This window comes from Rhincodon typus, chromosome 12 (assembly GCF_021869965.1).
Source record: "Rhincodon typus isolate 14 chromosome 12, sRhiTyp1.1, whole genome shotgun sequence".
Taxonomy (NCBI): Eukaryota; Metazoa; Chordata; class Chondrichthyes; order Orectolobiformes; family Rhincodontidae; genus Rhincodon; species Rhincodon typus.
The window spans coordinates 62,248,265-62,267,862 of NC_063343.1; the positions used below are offsets into that span (position 1 = coordinate 62,248,265).

Consider the following 19,598-nt stretch of genomic DNA (forward strand, 5'->3'; position numbering starts at 1 on the left):
ACAGCCCACCACCGGGGGTGCTCTGACCCATCAACACAGCCCACCACTGGGGGCGCTGTGACCCATCAACACAGCCCACCACCGGGGGCGCTGTAACCCATCAACACAGCCCACCACCAGGGACGCTGTGACCCATCAACATTGCCCAACACTGTGATCCATATCATTAACAGTCTGCCATCCCATGGTTGCATGGAGGCCAGTACCACTTTGTGAAGGTTAGTGCCACCGTTGTCAGGTTGTGTAAATACTGTGATGCCGGAAACGTGAAATAAAAACAGAGAGGTTTTGAAATACTCAGTAGATTAGCACTGGGCTTACCACCAGGAGCACTCAGACCCATACCATTCACTCTTCCCACTACTTGGGGCGCTCTGACCCACAATACCCACTCTGTGAAGGACAGTGCCATCCATGATTGGGCAGTGTGGATGATGAGTCACAGTGCCTTCAACAGTGCCCATGCCCCATTGCAATCTCCAAATGATTCAGTATTGCTGAAGATGAAGGACCTTCAGCTTCATCTGAGTTGATGAAAAGTAACTTACGGAAGAATCATTTTCTCTTTGAATTGAGTCTTTAAAACCTTGCCTAAAGGTTAAATGTTAATTAAGTCTTAACTTCCAGGTGTCGATTATGAATGGTCGATCACCTGAGTTAGGCTTCCGAATGATCCCAGTTCAGTGAGTGACTTATTCCAAGCTTGCCCCTCAATCCTGGGCAGGGCTTTGCTGTTTGGCTCCTTGTGGGCCCTGTCATTACCCCAACAGCTCAGTAGCTGTTCTTCCTGTGCGAGCCCATATTGTGTCAGCACAGTATTTAACCACAAGAATAATCATAGTCGAGAACAGATCCTACCCTCACCTAACACCCATTTTACAGCACGACCCACTCAGCCAAAAAACCCAATTGTTCCCAAGGTGATGTGAGCTAGTGGCAGAGGAGTTTGTTAATGTGTTTTCTCTAGTTGCAAACAATACTCTTGCTGACCAGTTTAAGGGTCTAGGGGAGCAGAGGTTAGCACTACTGCCTCACAGCACCAGGGACCCAGGTTCAGTTCCACCCTCAGGCAACTGCCTGTGTGGAGTTTACACATTCTTCCCCCTGTCTACATGGGTTTCCTCCTACAGTCCAAAGATATGCAGGCTAGGTGGATTAGCCATGCTAAATTGCCTGTAGTGTTGCAGGATGGGTCTGGGTGGGATGCTCTGAGGATGGGTGTGGACTTGTTGGGCCAAAGGGCCTGTTTCCACACTGTAGGGATTCAATGAGAATATTTATTGGACACCTCACTACAGGCTAGACATAGTAGGAGCTGGAGAATCTGAGATAACAAGGTGTAGAGCTGGATGAACGCAGCATCAGAGGAGCAGGAAAGCTGATGTTTCAGGCCTAACTCCTCACCTTTACTGGCTCCAACCCCACCTCCTTGACCTGTCTGTATCTTCTCCTTTATCCATCTTCCATCTGCCTCCCCCTCTCTCCCTATTTATTTCAGAACCCCCTTCCCCTCCCCCATTTCTGAAGAAGGGTCTAGGCCCGAAATGTCAGCTTTCCTGCTCCTCTGATGCTGCTTGGCCTGCTGTGTTCATCCAGCTCTACACCTTGTTATGTCACTACAGGTTAGCACCTCTTTGGATAGAAGAACACACTCACTACATACATAATGACAACACCATTGCATTTATATATCTTTTGTTGTGCATTAATGTCTTGCTGTATTAAAGTGGCCATATTACTACCAAACCAAAGGGCTATTCTCTCATCAGAGAAAGCAGCTGGTGGTGGTTTAACCTGAGGGTCACTGTGCCTCAGGCGAGGGGAGAGATTGAGAAGGTGAGTCCTTTATGTAACCTAAGCTGGTGTGGGATAGTTCTTGAATAAAAGTTAATGGTTTCCTCAAATCAGCAGGCACAGCAAACATTCTTTAGCAGCACAGAAAAGCAAATGGTAAAAAGTTTGATCAAAGAGATAGATTTTAAAAAGCATCTTAAAATGGGAAAGAGGAGAATTTAGATGCAGACATTTACAGAGGGAATTCCTGGGCCCAGGGAGTTTAAACTGGAGCTGTCAATTGTGGAGCGATTAAAATCTGAGATTAAAATCATTGCAGAAGCACAAAGATCAGAGAGACTTTCAGAGCTGGAGGAGTTTAGAGATAAGGCGGGGTTGGAGTCATGGAGGGATTTGAAAACAAGGATAAAAATTTTAAAACTGACCCGCTTTTATTCGTAAGCCAGTCTATTTCAGTGAGCAAGAAGGGTGAATGGCATTTGATGTCAGTTAGTTTATGTGCAGCAAAGTTTTAAATGGCCTAAGGTTTACAAACGATGGAAGATGGGAGACTAGTCCGGACTCCATCAGTTAGAAGGACGAGAGATATTCATTCCAGCATTCCTTAATGTGATTTCCACCATTGTCAGTGGCATATTTTTTGAGAACAACATCTGAAGCACCTCAGCTCATATTGCTCCATTAAAGGCACTATACTGATGTAGGTTGTTGTATTCCATTCCCTTTGAAATTAAGTCAACATTCATAGAATCATAGAAACCCTCCATTCGGCCCATCGAACCTGCACTAACCCTCCAAAGAGCATCCCAGCCAGGCCCATCCACCCCATCCCTGTAACCCTACATTTCCCATGGCTAACCCACATATCCCTGGGCACTATGGAGTATTTCCCATGGCCAATCCACCTAGCCTGCACATCTTTGAACTGTGGGTGGAAAACCACACAGACACAGGGAGAACACGCAAACTCCACACAGTCACCGGAGGCTGGAAACAAACCTGGGTCCCTGGCGCTGTGAGGCTGCAGTGCTAACTACATTCCATCAGCCTTTTTACATCCATCCAATGGTTTGTGTAAATGGAAACACGGTCATTCACAAATCCTATTCTCTCATCAGTCAGAAAATAACCTGATCTATCCTGAATAACCTCAGCCATGGAGGGAATCGAACCCATTTTCTGATGAAGGGTCTAGGCCCGAAACGTCAGCCTTCCTGCTCCTATGATGCTGCTTGGCCTGCTGTGTTCATCCAGCTCTGCACCTTGTCTCTGTATCAATCTGCCTTGCAAGCCAGCCAACTGAACTAATCGACCCACCTAGCAACAATAGTTCCAAAATGAATCATCATATGCTTTGTCACCCTCAGCTCCATCTGCCACTTAATCTGTTTCCACCCCTTCACAACTTTTCGCTCCTAGCTTGGTCCGTAAACACAGACAGACATTTAAATAAAAACTGAAAGAACTGCAGATGCTGTGAGTCAGAAACAAAAACAGAAATTGCTGGAAAAAGCTCAGCAGGTCTGGCAGAATCTGTGGAGAGAAATCAGAGTTAGTGTTTCGGGTCGAGAGACCCTTCCTCAGAGACATCTGTCTGGTCCCTTTATTGAGGTCATCAGTAATTTGTGTTGAAAAGCTGAGCCCACCCCCACCCCGAAACAGAGACGTGCTTCCACATCCTGTGCAGGGGTGGCATCGATGAGGGAAAAGTGAAAGTGAGGATTATTTCCAGGGGAATTTGTCAGTCTTTATACCAACCTCCTGCCAACAACTGCTCATGATTTTATAAATGAACGGAGAAGCCAGTTTTGGCTTATGAAGGCGAAATCCAGCTGTGAGTTCTTCAACGACTTCGGAGTTCAAACGATTTTCATACGGCATTTTTCCCTCAGAGAAGACTTCCCACATCAGCACCCCTGCAGGAAAACGGAGACTGTGAGAGGTAACTCCCTGATACATGCTATTCATTTGTCTCTCTCTGTTATTCATTGCAGATACAGATTTCCTTATCCCTCTAACCTCAGCCATCTCTACACCACTCCAAGATCTCCGCCTTGCTCAGTCCGAGCCTCTTACACATCCCGATTCCAATTCCTCCACTGCTGACGTCCAGCCTTCTGCTGCCTGGGCATTCAATCCTTCCTCAACCTCTCCACCTCGCTATGCTCCTTCAACATGTTCTTTAAAACCTACCTCATTGAGCAAGAACTTGGTCATCTGCCCTGATATCTCTTTCAGAGCCTCAGTGTCAAGTTTTAGTTGTTAACGCTCCTCTGAGGTGTTTTATTATGTTAAATATAAATGCAAAAAAAAACCCTGAAAGAAGTAGAAATCAAAAACAAAACTAGAAATTGTTGGAAAAACTCAGCCGGTCTGGCTGCATTTGTGGAGGGAAAGCAGAGATCACGTTCTGAAGAAGCGTCACTGGATCAGAAACACCAACTCTGCTTTCTTTTCACTGATGCTGCCAGATATGCTGAGTATTCCCAGCAATTTCCATTTTTGTCTCTATCCAGTTGCAAACTGTATTAATTACTTACGCAGGATCCCAGTCTGCCATAGCTCTTAATGCTTGATTCCAACATTTGAACAGAAAACAAGGTTTGATTCAATTTTGTACAAAAGACAGGCACTCTCACATGTTGATGCAAGATTTTTCATGGTACCGATGTCCTATATATTCCTCTATATCCGTGAACATACTCAGAAATACATCATGATAAAACATTATCGTTGTTTACAGTGACTTCTCACATAGGTGAGGAAGGAGGTGGAATTTTCTTTGTAATGTGCATTGACACCTTCCGATATACACAGATTATTTTTGCAGTGGTATGCATTCTCTAAATTTCTATATCTATGGGAAAAAGAGATCAGAGGAGTTCTGGACAATTACATTTACCGTGTGTGTCTGCACAGCATGGAAATAGAATCATGGTTACACAACTGACAGAGAAGAGAGATTTAAAGAAGACACGAGAGGCAATCTTTTTAAACAGAGGGTGGTTCGCGTGTGAAATGAACTTCCTGAGGAAGTGGTGGATGCGGGTACAGTTACAACGTTTAGAAGACATTTGGATAGGTACATGAATGAGAAAAATGTTTGAACGGATACTGGCCAGGAGCGGGTAGGTGGGATTAGTTTAGTTTGGGATTATGTTCGGCATGGACTAGTTGGACCGAAGGGTCTGTTTCTGTGCTGGATGTCTCTATGACTCTATAACTCTATGACAGGAATATGTCAGCCTCTATCTTGCTCATTTACACTCACATGCTCAATCATTGCCTTTCTATCTGCTTCCAAACATGAAGCACTTTACCCTGCACAGCAAATCTCCTCCTACAGACCATGTACAGTCGACACCATCATAAACTCTACCCATTCATTTAATCTGTACAGAACAGCGGGTAAAGAAAACACGGAAGCATAAAAAATAGGAGCAGAATTAGGCCATTCAGCCCTTTGAACCTGCTCTGCCATTCAATACCATGGCTGACCATTTAACTCAATAGCCAGTTCCTGCTTTCCCGCCATTTCCTTTGATCCCATTAACCTAAAGTGCTATATCCAACTCCTTCCTGAAATCATACAAAGTTTTAGCCTCGGTTGCTTTCTGTGGAAGTGAATTCCAAAGGCTCACCAGTCTCTGGGTGAAGAAATTTCTCCTCATCTCATTCCTAAATGGTTTACCCTGTCTCCTTAGACTGTGACTCCCTTGTTCTAGGCTCTTCAGACCTTGAGAGCATCCTTCCATCTTCTGCTCTGAGTAGTTCTGTTAGAGACCAATTCTCCGAAGAAACCAGCTTTTAGAGTCACAGAGTCATAGAGATGTACAGCACGGAACCAAACCTTTCAGTCCAAGTCGTCCATGCCAACCAGATATCCTAAATTAATCAAGTCTCATTTGCCAGCATTTGACCCATATCTGTCTAAACGCTTCCTATCCATGTACCTATGTAGATGCTTTTTAAATATTGTAATTGTACCAGCCTCCACCACTTCTGCTGGCAGCTCATTCCATACACGCACCACCCTCTGTGTGAAAAAGTTGCCCCTTAGTCCCTTTTAAATCTTTCCCCTCTCACCTTTAACCCATGCCCTCTTGTTTTGGATTTCCCTAACCTGGGGAAAAGACCTCGGCTATTTACCCTATCCGTGCCCCTCATGATTTTATAAACCTCTATATGGTCACCCCTCAGCCTCTGAGGTTCCAGGGAAAATAACCCCTCTTGTTGGCTTCAGAGTCACCATATGGGACAGCGAATAGCAGCTTCATGAATGGGTGACACAACCTCTACAGAGGATTCTGGAACCTCCACTTAATGGGGCTCCTGTTTCTGTCGTAGTGACCAGGGCACAACCTCACTCACGTATCTGGTGCTGAAGCCAATTTGAATTTGCACGTTACAGCAATTAATAAAATGGTGTTGAGAGTAACATAAGAGTGAGCCTTTAGCTCAGCGAGAGCCATCACTGTCTCTGAGCTAGAGGCTGCAGTTTTCAAACACCAGGTGGAGCTAGTGGCCATTCCCCACTGAAACACCTCGACACCATATTGAGGCAAGGTGTAGACCTAGATGAACACAGCAGGCCAAGCAGCATCATAGGAGCAGGAAAGCTGACGTTTCGGGCCTAGACCCTTCTTCAGAAATGGGGGAGGGGAAGGGGGTTCTGAAATAAATAGGGAGAGAGGGGGAGGCGGATAGAAGATGGATAAAGGAGAAGATAGGTGGAGAGGAGACAGACAGGTCAAAGAGGCGGGGATGGAGCCAGCAAAGGTGAGTGTAGGTGGGGAGTTAGGGAGGAGATAGGTCAGTCCAGGGAGGACGGACAGGTCAAGGAGGCGGGATGAGGCTAGTAGGTAGGAGATGGGGGTGGGGCTTGAGGTGGGAGGAAGGGATAGGTGGGAGGACCGGTTAGGGAGGCGGGTATGAGCTGGGCCGGTTTTGGGATGCGGTAGGGGGAGGGGAGATTTTGAAGCTTGTGAAGTCCACATTGATACCATTGGGCTGCAGGGTTCCCAAGCGGAATATGAGGTGCTGTTCCTGCAACCTTCGGGTAGCATCGTTGTGGCACTGCAGGAGGCCCAGGATGGACATGTCGTCCAGGGAGTGGGAGGGGGAGTTGAAATTGTTCGTGTCTGGGAGGTGCAGTCATTTGTCGCGAACCGAGCGTAGGTGTTCCACAAAGTGGTCCCCAAGCCTCCGCTTGGTCTCCACGATGTAGAGGAGGCCACAACAGGAACAGCGGATGCAGTATACCACATTAGCAGATGTGCAGATGAACATCTGTTTGATGTGGAAGGTTTTCTTGGCGCCTGGGATGGGGGTGAGGGGAGAGGTGTAGGGACAGGTGTAGCACTTGCTGTGGTTGCAGGGAAAAGTGCTGGGGGTGGTGGGGCTGGTGTGGAGTGTGCAGTGGACAAGAGAGTCACGGAGAGAGTGGTCTCTCTGGAAGGCAGATAAGGGTGGGGAGGGAACAATGTCTTTGATGGTGGGGTCGGATTGCAGATGGCGGAAGTGCCGGAGGATGATGCGTTGGATCCGGAGGTTGGTGGGGTGGTACGTAAGGACGAGGGGGATTCTGTTTTGGTTGTTATTACGGGGAGGGGGTGTGAGGGATGAATTGCGGGAAATGCAAGGTATACTGTATCCGCTGTTCCCGTTGTTGCCTCCTCTACATCGAGGAAACCAAGCGGAGGCTTGAGGACCACTTTGTGGAACACCTACGCTTCGTTCGCGACAAACGACTGCATCTACCAGTCGCGAACCACTTCAACTCCCCCTCCAACTCCTTGGACGACATGTCCATCCTGGGCCTCCTGCAGTGCCACAACGATGCTACCCGTAGGTTGCAGGAACAGCACCTCATATTTCGCTTGGGAACCCTGCAGCCCAATGGTATCAATGTGGACTTCACAAGCTTCAAAATCTCCCCTCTCCCAACTGCATCCCAAAACCAGCCCAGCTCATCCCCGCCTCTCTAACCTGTCCTTCCTCCCACCTATCCCCTCCTCCCACCTCAAGCCCCACCCCCCCCCCCACCTCCTACCTACCAGCCTCATCCCGCCTCCTTGACCTGTTCGTCTTCCCTGGACTGACTTATCCCCACCTACACTCACCTTTACTGGCTCCATCCCCGCCTCTTTGACCTGTCTGTCTCCTCTCCACCTATCTGTTCCCTTATCCATCTTCCATCCACCTCCCCTTCTCTCTCCATTTATTCCAGAGTCCCTTTCCCCTCCCCCATTTCTGAAGAAGGGTCCAGACCCAAAACGCCAGCTTTCCTGCTCCTCTGATGCTGCTTGGCCTGCTGTGTTCATCCTGCTCTACACCTTGTTATCTCAGATTCTCCAGCATCGGCAGTTCCCACTATCTCTGAACCATATTGAGACGCTTGCTCCTGACTTTTGCAATCTCAGCAATGACCTTCAGTATGTAACAGGAAGGATATGCCTCATGATGGCCCATTAATTGGTCAACACTGGGAAGCTGCCTTTCTGGCTCCCATCGCCCCTCATCACAGGCTCTAGCAGAGGGATCTCAGCTGTTGTGACAAGATTCCATGGTTTGTTGGTCAAACTCTACCTGTGCAGTGACAGTTGCTGCATTTTTGAATTAGTGGATCTTGTCTTCCTGCCCTGCATTTTTATTTTTCATTTGAATAACCTGGTCTCATCTGTTGGATGCCTTCCACATGATTTATGCAACACATGAGGCCATTCAGCCCACCGTGCCTGTGCTGGCTCTTCAAAAGAGCTATGCATTTAGTTCCATCATATTTCCTTTCCTTAAGGAGCTGCACTTTTCTCCCCCCACCTGAAGTATCTATCGAACTCCCTTTTTGAAAGCTGCTATTGCATCTCCTTCCATTGCCCTGTCGGGATGCATGTTGCGGATTTTAAAACTCTCCCAAAACTCTTTAAAACTCTCTACAAAATGCTCCTGACCCCACCTCCCATTCTCGGAGACAGTGAGGACTGCAGAATCAATAAATGTGAAGCTGGGAAACTACAGCAGGTCAGACAGCATCTGAGGAGCAGGAAAGTCAACATTTTGGGCCGAAACCCTTCACCAGGATGAAGCGTTTTGGCCCGAAACATTGACATTCCTGCCCCTCAGATGCTGTCCAACCTGCTGTGCTTTTCCAGCTTCACATCTATTGACCCCATCTCCCATTCCTCTTTGCCAATCGTCTTAAAACTACAACGGATGGTCTCTTACCAAATGACCAGACGTCGGATTTGCTGCTGAACTTGGAGTATCGGAAAACTTCTGGAGCTGACCACTTGACTGGGAACTTTGAGCCTGAGGAGCTGGTGTACTGGTCATCAAGGACGAACCTTCGGCCAATATTGGGGGAGGTGAGAAAAAGAAACAGTGAAAATGGAGGGACAACACCACAGCACCACGCAGGGTGGGGGCATGAAATACAAAGTGGGCACCAGGCTGCCTGAGCTGAGCCTTACCTTCCCAGTGCCTTCATTAGGAGATCGTGAACCATGGATGAGAACCTGGATGTGGCTCACCTCCAGTTTCACAACATACACAGGCAGATCTTCTCCAAGGTATGAGCTTACATTCAGACCATTTCCAATCTCCTTGACCCCAATACACTTAAAACCAGAAATAAACAGCAGGAGAATACCCCTAACCCTGATTCCCATGAACAGAGTCATAGAGTCATAGAGTAGTACAGCACGGAAACAGATTCGTTGGTCTGACTTGTCCATGCCAACCAGATATCCTAAATTTATGTAGTCCCACTTACCAGAATTTGGCTCATATCCCTCTAAACCCTTCATATTCATATACCCACCCAGATGCCTTTTAAATTCTGTAATTGTACCCACCTCCATCACTTCCCCTGGCAGCTCCCCTACACACACCACCTTCTGTGTGAAAAAAGTTGCCCTGTAGGTCCCTTTTAAATTTCTGGACTCCCCGTACCCTGGGAAAAAGACCTTGGCTGTTCACACTATCCATGCCCCTCACTATTTTATAAATTTCTATAAGGTCACCCCTTATCCTCGGATGTTCCAGGGAAAATAGCCTCAGCCTATTCAGCCTCTCCCTATAGCTCAAACCCTCCAACCCTGGCAACATCCTTGTAAATCTTTTCTGCATCCTTTCAAATTAATGACATCATTCCAATAGCAGGGAGACCAGAAGTGAACACACTGTTGCAGGGAGGAAGTTGTTGGACTGGAGAGGGTGAAGGGGAGATTTGCCAGTATGTTGCTGGGAATGGAGGGTTTGAGTTATAGGAAAGGTTTGGAGGGGTATGGACCAGGAGCAGGCAGGTGGGACTGGTTTAGTTTGGGATTATATTCAGCATGGACTGGTTGGACCGAAGGGTCTGTTTCCATGCTGTACAATTCTATGACTCTGTGACTCTAATATCGCAAAAGTAGCTTAACCAATGTCCTGTGCAGCTGCAACATGACCTCCCAACTGCTACACTTAATGCACTGAGCGATGAAAGCAAGAGCGAGAACATTAGCTGATAAATACAATCACTAATCAAGGGGTATTGGCCATCTGCCAGCAGACGGGAAAATATTACCTTGTCATTCCGAAATCTGATACTTTAACCGACAGTGAGTCCCCTATTAAACAGTTCCTTGCTGCCTGTAGGCAAAGTGAGATGTTACAAGCTGATCGAACACGAGCAAAAATGGAAATGTGTAAAGCATTAGGCCAATGAAACAAAAGTTTTCTGCCTTCCCCCACATTGCTAATGTTCACAGCTCAGCGTAAAGCACGAATCAGATTTACAGGAGACTATTTAGCCCCTCAATTGTCATCAACCAGTTAATGGTTGAAATGAAGTTCAAGTCCATTTTTCGGTCTCCCCTCCATATCCCTCAACACAAACCCATTGACCTCAGTATGAGGGCTTGAATTAACCACACGTAGAGTCACCAAGTTCTCAAAGGACCATTGGGCTGCTCTCTTATGAGACAGAGAGACGACCGGTGGTAGTTTAACCTGAGGGTCACCGCTCCTCAGGAAAGGAGAGACATTGAGAAGGAGAGTCCTTCAGAGTAAGCTGGTGTGGGGGAATTGAAACCATGCTGTTGGCATCACTCTGCATTGCAAACCAGCTGTCCAGCCAACTGAGCAGGGACACACCCCAGGATGACTGTTTCCCAGCCTAGCCTTGGTGAGGTGCTGCCAACCATGGGCAACATAATCCCTTGCATCCCAGAACAGCCAGGCCCAGTGAGACCAGGCCTAAGATGATTTCCTTTCTGGAGCAGCTGATTAGAGAAACACGAGATGCAGAGCTGAGCAGTCTTCTTCAAAACAAAATATTTCACTTGAACTGAAGAGAAACAAACATCTTTACCAAGTCACGGTGGATGAATTTGTTGCTTTCCAGATATGCCATCCCCTCACTCACATCTTGGCACATGCCCAGGAGGGTCTCCTTGTTGAAACCCCCTCGGTTGGTCCTGAGGTACTCAGACAGACTACCATACTTCATATACTCAAAGATGAGATAGATTGGCCCTTTCTGTGTACAGATACCGTACAACTGCACAAGCTTCTCATGAGACAGTCTCCTAGCAACAAAGAGAGAGAGAGAGAAAAAAAAGACTTGCATTTGTATAGCCCCTTTTGTAATTTCAGGTCACCCCAATCAGGTATTGTTAAAGGTAGTAATGTAGGAAACATGGCCAGCTGTCATATACAGCAATGGGATGTTGATTGAGCAATAAATGTCAGCCCAGGACAACAGGGAGAATTTCTCAACGTTTCCACTCGAATATCTCATCTGAAAGTGAGCACTCCCGGCAGCGAAGCTCTCCCACAGTACTGCACGGGCCTATCTTTCTGACCCAGAACTCAGAGGTGACAGTGCTCATCACTGGGCCAAGGCTAACAAGATGGGCCAACCAGGTGAAGCAAAGGAGTCAACAAGAAGCAATTATAGAATTCAAGTAATTGACAAAAGTACATGATGGGAAATGAGGAGAAGCTATTTCACAGGGAAGGTTGTTAAAATCTGGAATGAGCTACCAAAGTGGTGGAACCAGATTGCCCGGGAACCTTTAAAAGGTAGTTGGATATGTTTGAATGAATTTTCAGATTTAACATGTTATACATCTTGTGGCACAGTGGGTAGCATTCCTATCTCTGAGCCAGGAGGTTTGAGCATCAAGTCCCATCTCAGGCTTTGACAGTCAAGGAAGGAGTACTCACAACATGGCCATCACTATTGGGTCATAGAGTCATATGGCACAGAAACAGACCCTTCAACCCAACCAGTCCATGCTCACAATAATCCCAAACTAAACTAGTGTCACCTGCCTGCTGCTGGCCCATATCCCTCCAAACCTTTCCTATTCGTGTACTTAGCTAAGTGTCTTTTAGACATTGCAACTGTACCCACATCCACCTCTTTCTCAGGAAATTCATTCCACACTTGGACCCACCCTCTGTGTAAAAAATGTGCCCCTTTTGTCTTTCTTAAATCTCTCTCTTCTTACCTTAAAATGTGCCCCCTGGTCTTGAAATCCTCCATCCTAGGGAAAAGACACCTACTATTAATCCTATCTATACTTTTCATGATTTTATAAACCTCTGCAAAGTCACTTCTCAACCTCCTATGCTCCAATGAAGAAGTTCCAGCCTATCCAGGCTCTCCTTATAACTCAAACCCTCCATTCCCGGCAACATCGTACAAAGTCTCTTCTGAACCCTCTCCAGCTTAATAATATCCTTCCTATAACGGAGAGATCAGAACTGGACACAGTACTCCAGAAGACGGCTCACCAACGTCTTGTACAACCTCAACATAACTTCCCAAAGGTCCGAGCAATGAAGGCATGTGTGCTAAATGCCTAAATTTGAAGCATGTCTTCAAATGTAACCAAAAGATAAGGTTCTGGAACTGAAAGATAGCTTGGAATCATTGACAAACACAGGGGACCTCATAGAGTAAACCAATCATTGCTTGTAACTTTCTCTATGTAGGTCCACTTCTATCTGTTCTTTTCTCACTGTCTCTCTCTTTCTGTCTCACACTCTCTCTGTCTATGCTTTAGACTCTCTGTCCATTTATCTTGCTCTTTCTCTCTCGCTTGTCTATTAGTGGTTAGCACTGCTGCCTCACAGGTTTGATTCCACCCTCGGGCGACTGTCTGTGTGGAGTTTGCACATTCTCCCCGTGTCTGCGTGGGTTTCCTCCGGGTGCTCTGGTTTCCTCTCGCAGTCCAAAGATGTGCATGCTAGGTGGATTGGCCATGCTAAATTGCCCATAGTGTTCAGGGATGTGTAGATTAGGTGGGTTATAGGGGGATGGGCCTGTGTGGGATGCTCCAAGGGTTGGTGTGGACTTGTTGGGCCGAAGGGCCTGTTTCCACACTGTAGGGATTCTATGATTCTATTCTATGATTCTATCTGCCAGTCTTCCTGTTCATAACTCTTACTAGCCGTCCTCTATGTTTCTCTCCCTTTCACATTCTCCCACTCATTTACCTGTCTCTGTTTACACATTCCCCAAACTCTCTCTCTATCTCTGGCTCTGTCCATGCAGCTCTCTCTCTCTCCTCCAACTCATGCAGCCCCTTCAAGATTTCTCTATGTCTCTGAGATCAATGTTTTATGCTTTTAATCTGCTGGACAAAATTTCACAAGAAAATGCTTTTGGAGCCGGAATGTCAATGAAAGCACCATTTTTGTTGTATAAGGATGTAAAGATCTGAAAGGGTTAATGCTGAGGAGTACCCTAACATACAATATATGAGCTTTGATAGAGACAAAAGCCACCCCTTGTTAGACTAGCAAGTGTTTTTGTTATCACCACACTAAACCCTGAATATCTCCACCCTACAGGAATAGTGCATACTGCCTCATTGAGCTTGGTGATCATAGAATAATAGAAAGAGGTTCATTAAAGTCCACAATGACTCTCCGAAGACCATCCCACCCAGACCCAGCAGCCTACCCTATCCTGTAACCCTGCATTTCCCTTGACTAATCCACCAAACCTACCCATCCTTGGACACAAATATCCCCATTACTTCCGAGCAAGGTCAAGTTAAGAGACCACTAATATATCCAATGGGAAATTCAGGAGAAACCTCTTGATCCAGAAAGTGGTGAAAATGTAAAACCCTCTACTGTTGGAAATACTCCAGGCCAAACCCACTGATTTGAAGTCTGATGAAAAATGGACTGAAAATTTGGGTAAAACTTTCGGGTTGGCCGAGTTTCCTGCTCCTTATCCAAAGGATTAGGAGGGATTGTGCCCTCTCCAGTGTGGCTGCCCCTCAGTGTAGATCACTCGGAGTGTTAGTTGGTGGAGGTGAGACATCCGTGCCTCTTCAAAGAAGAAGTCCCACCTCACAGAGCTGCTGGCCTGCACTCTGATTGGACTTCAGCTTTGTGGTCCCAACAGCACCACCACGACAGATAGCCTGTGTCGGGACTACATGTGGTCCCTGGAACCTAAGGTCAGAGTCAGGATGAAGTGGGGAATAGGATGAGAGGAATGGTAGTGGGGTGCTTTGAGAGAGGAACCCCTGGGGGAGCAGGGGTGAATTTAATGGGACCACCTCCCCACCTGAAAACCTGGTAGTGGGGAGCTGTAAAATTCACCCTTCCACTGTTCCTCTCTGCACAGAAGCTGCCTGACCTACTGAATATTTCCTGTACATCCTGTTTTATTTTGCATTTAATGCGTGGTACTCATCCAATTCCTTGTGGATTGTCACAATCAGATCTGCCCTCACTATATACTCAGACTCTTAATCTACTCCCGATTCTAACCACTCACTGCATAAAAAAGCCTGTCTTCCTGGCACCTTTTGTTTAATCATAAATCTGTGGCCTCATTCTCAACCCTTCCATGAAGAGGAACAGTTTCTATCCATTTGTTCTGTCTGGACCCTTCTATCAAACTGCCTCTTAACCTTCCCTTCTCCTAGAGGAACAGCACTGGCTTTTCTTCACTGTAACCAAAGTCCTTCATAGAACATAGAATATAGAACAGTACAGCACAGTACAGGCCCTTCGGTTGTGCCGAACATTTACACTAATCCTAAGGTCTATCTAACCGCCACCCCTACCTTATACTATCATCCATATGCCTATCTAAAAGCCACTTAAATGCCCTTAATGAGGCCGACTCCACTACCCTCTCCGGCAATGCATTCCATGCCCCGACCACTCTCTGAGTAAAGAACCTACCTCTGACGTCTCCCCTATATCTACCTCCACTCACTTTAAAATTATGCCCCCTCGTAATAGCTACTTCCACCCTAGGAAAAAGTCTCTGGCTGTCCACTCTATCTATACCTCTGATCATTTTGTACATCTCTTCATCCCAGGAAACACTCACACAACAGTTGTGTACCTTCTCTAATGTCCACATGGCCTTCCTATAGCGAGGCACCCAGAACTGGGAAAATTCCTGCTGAGGATTAGCCAGACTTTTCTTTTATAAAAGTTGGTCATTAATCCTTTACTTTTGTGTTCCCTGCCTATATTCATAATGCTTGTGATCTATAGCCCTCTTTAACTGTTTTCCCAGCTTTTCCTGCCACCTTCGAAAATCTCTGTAGACAAAACCCCAGCGACATTCTGTTCCCACATTCCCTTTACAACAGATCATTTTGATGAGATTGAGATGTCTGAAGGAGAAAGCAGTTGAAGGTTTTGTTCCTGGGCTGAGGTGAGGAAGGGTGCCAGGAAGCAAACAAGACCATGAACACCAGCAGGGCCCCCTTGTACTGAACACCCTGTATCTTTGCTGTGAAACTGGTGTACCTCCCACAGGAAGAAACATGACTAGCTTGAAAGCAAAAGATCAGAAACCGGTGGAAATTCTAGATTTGGACTCTTCGGTAAAACTGGACATTTGGGGAGCAGGGGAGACACTGGACAAGAACAAAGGGGAGAGAGTGGAGGTGACAAAGGGTCAGCTGGTCATTCAGTAACTCAACAACAGACTGTATCCCAAAACCAGATAGTAAAATCCAAAACATCCAAGGATGTGCAGGTCAGGTGGATTGGCCATGCTAAATTAGCCCGTGGTGTCCAGGGATGAATAGGTTAGGTGGATTAGCCATGGGAAATGCAGGTTATGCGACAGGGTGGATCTGGTGAGATGCTCTTCGGAGAGTCATTATGGACTCAATGGGCTGAATGGCCTCTTTCCACCTTGTAGGGATTCTACTATTCTATGATTCCCAAATGCAGATGGAGCAGTAATTGTCTACACTCGTGTGACTGTTGTGGAGCCTGTTATAGTCATAGTCATGGTCATAGAGTTATACAGCAGGGAAACAGACCCTTCGGTCCAACTAGTCCACACTGACCAGGTATCCTAAACTTATCTAGTCTCTTTGCCAGCATTTAGCCCATATTCCCCTCAACCCTTTCTATTCATGTACCCATCCAGATACCTTTACGTGTGATTGTCGTTTCGGACTCTCCTACCCTGGGAGAAAGACCTTGGCTATTCAACCTATCCATGCCCCTCATGTTTGTGGTATGTCAATATCTGAAACTATTTCTCCACTACATCTGTTAACATCCAAACTGCAGCACGCCTCTCTATCTCTCCCTCTATTGAACTTTCTGTCTCTCCTTGGCTCAGGCCCTCTGACAGCACAAGAGATCGAACTGCTCATCCACTTACATCATGATTTGAGCCTCCTCGATGAAGTCTTCCTCAGACATAGCTCCTTCCCGTATCATCTTGATGGCCACTTGGTACTTGTTCTTCCAGTAACCCATGTGCACGACACCAAACTGGCCGCTGCCCACCTCCTCAATGAAGGTGAGGGATGTGGCTGCAATTTCCCAGGTCCCTGTTGACACCAGGCAAAACATCAAAGCTGGATCTTCACACAGTGCTGTATGTTCATAGAATCCCTACAGGGTGGAAACAGGCCCTATGGGCCAATAAGTCCACACCAGACCTTGGAGCATCCCACCCAGACCCATCCCCCTAATCTACACATCCCTGAACACTATGGGCAATTTAGCGTGGCCAATCCATCTAACCTGCACATCTTTGGACTGTGGGAGGAAACCAGAGCACCTGGAGGAAATCCACGCAGACACGGGGAGAATGTGCAAACTCCACACAGACGGTCGCCCGAGGGTGGAATTGAACCCAGGTCCCTGGCGCTGTGAGGCAGCAGTGCTAACCACTGAGCCACTGTGCCACCCCAGCTGTTTGCTGTTTTGCTCTCAAATGCCTTTGAATGTCCATAACACTGTCTGCCTCAGCTCGTCTGCTGCTGAAATCCTCACCCATGTCTTTACCTCTTGGCTTGACTGTCCCGAGACGCACCCATCTCCCATGCTCCATAAGTTTCAGTACTTCCAGCTTAGCTGCCCGTGCTATAAGAACTCAAGTCTTGATGGACTACCACACTGTCATTGCTGTTCAGCATTGGTTCCTGGCCCAGCAAAGCCTCTTGCATCACTATTTTTAAATTCCTTCATGGCCTCCTTCCTCCTCTGCCACCTCCTCCAGCCCTACTACCCTAATAGTCTCTCCATTCTTCCAGACTGCTTGAGCATCCCTGGATTTTAATCACTCCAAACTGCATAGGCCCAAAAGCTCTAGAATTTAAGCACGGCTTCCTTCAAGCCTGAAATGTTCTAGAATTTTATATTTATTCATTCGTAGGATATGGGTATCACTGACAAGGCCAGCATTTATTGCCCATCCCTAATTGCCTAGAGGGCAGGTAAGAGTCAACCACATCACTGTGGGTCTAGAGTCACATGTAGGCCAGACCAGGTAAGGACATTAGTCAACCAGATGGGTTTTCCAACAATCTGCAATGGTCAACATTAAACTTGTATTTCCAGATTTTTATTGAATTCAAATACCACTATCTGCCATTGTGGGATACAACCTGGGTCCCGAGAACATTACCTTGGTCTCTGCATTAACAGGGTCAGTGATAATACCCTTCTGAGGATGAGGGTAGCCATCTTTCTGGTCTAACTAGAATAATCTTGATGAATAAACAATATGAAACTTATTGCATAACCACAACTTTATACAGGATACAAGAATTTGCTCTACATTTCTATAGAGACAGATAGGAGCAACCAGACCCCATGTCTGCCTCTTCCAGCTTCCTCCACTAAATCCCTGTAACATCACCACAGGGGATGATGTTTACTGCTTTTAATCAATTGTTAAATCCTTCATAGTGATAGTCATAGATTCATACAACATGGAAATAGACCTTCAGTCCAACCCAAACTAAACTATTCCCATTTGCCTATGTTTGGCCCACATGTCTCTAATTCTTTCACATTCTCGTACCTGTCCAAAACGTCGTTTAAATTTTGAAACTCTTCCTGCATCTACCACACTTCATCTTCAACTGAATTCCCTCCTCAAATCACTCTCCATCTCTACCTCTGTCTCCTCACCTGAAATGCTTCCTTTAGGACCTACTGTTTTGACTATGTTTTCGGCCATCTGTTATCATATTGGCTCATGTGGCTCATTGCCAAATGTTGCCCAACTTGCATTTCTGTGAAGCAGTTTGGGACAGTTTACTGTATAATGGCACGATGTACATGAAAGTTGTTGTTGTAGTGGTTGTTGCGGTTTTTCTAGGAATACGAAATCGAGGGATTGGTCCTGGGTCCAGAAAGGTACAGGCATTGCTCAGACTCAGAGTCATTCTGACACAGAGGGAAGCCATTTGACCCATTTAGCCTATGCCAGCTCTCTGCAGAGCAATCCATTCAGTCCCATCCTCCAGCTCCATTCCTGTAGCCCCTGCTGGCTTATTTCTCTCAAGGGCCCTTCCAATTCCCTATCGGAATCACTGATCATCTTTGCATGCACCTTCTTTCTGGGTAACAGGTTCCAGGTCGCTACGACTCACTACGTACACAAGATCTTCCAACAGTCCCTCCCCAAATCTCTGTCCTTGAACCTTAAAGGGGTGTCCCTTCATTTTACATCATCAGCTAATGGGATCAGCAATTCTTTGTTTGTCTCCCATTCAGTATTTGGCTTTGCTTTCTTCACATTGGAAAGCAAAGTCACTTACCATAACTGAAACCAGCTGTTGAAGGAGCAGTCTCTCTCCATGAAGACACTGGGTATCTCAGCCGAGTGACCAAACCTGTAACACACAACAATCTCAACAATTGACAATTTTTGGCACTGACATTCCTTCCCTATCTTAAGCATATCCTGGAGCACTGTGTCCAGTTCATTCGCTCTGTTATAGGAAGGATATTATTAAGCTGGAGAGCGGTCCGAAGAGATTTACCAGGATGCTGCCGGGAATGGATTTATAAGGAGAGGCTGGGACTTTATTCACCGGACTGTGCGAAGTTAAGGAGCTTAGAGAGGTTTATAAAAAGGTGTCTGTTCCCTGGGGTAGGGTATTTCAAGACTGGGGGGCATATTTTTTAGGTGAGAGGAGAAAGAGAGGAAAGAAAGAATTCTACACAGAGAGTGGTTTGTATGTGGAATGAAGCTCCAGGGGAAGTGGTGGATGCGGGTACAGTTACAACATCTAAAAGACATTTGCATCAGTACATGAATAAGAATTGTTTGGAGGGATATGAGTCAAATGCAGGCAGGTGGGACTAGTTTCATTTTGGATCATGGTCGGTATAGATTGATTGGAGTGAAGGGTATGTTTCCGTGCCATATGACTGTATGACTCCATAACACAAGGTGCAGTCCTGTTGGAACACACTAGTAGTGAGGGAAAGAGATCACAGAAGACTTGTGACATACACATATTATAAAACAAAGAACTGTGGATGCTGGAAATCAGAAACAGAAATAGAAG

At 46.4% G+C, this 19,598-nt stretch overlaps 1 protein-coding gene across 1 annotated transcript in view; it reads right to left on the bottom strand.

Annotated features, from left to right (window-relative positions):
* LOC109925090 (tyrosine-protein kinase ITK/TSK-like) overlaps window positions 1-19,598 on the bottom strand; it is a 45,097-nt gene that overhangs the window by 2,189 nt on the left and 23,310 nt on the right. Inside the window, exons 10-15 of the mRNA XM_048603479.1 lie at window positions 18,843-18,917; window positions 16,448-16,619; window positions 11,147-11,363; window positions 10,361-10,425; window positions 9,019-9,137; window positions 3,553-3,710 (exon numbers count right to left, since the gene is read on the bottom strand). Coding sequence (XP_048459436.1) covers window positions 3,553-3,710; window positions 9,019-9,137; window positions 10,361-10,425; window positions 11,147-11,363; window positions 16,448-16,619; window positions 18,843-18,917 — 806 coding nt within the window. The remainder of the gene's footprint in view (window positions 1-3,552; window positions 3,711-9,018; window positions 9,138-10,360; window positions 10,426-11,146; window positions 11,364-16,447; window positions 16,620-18,842; window positions 18,918-19,598) is intronic.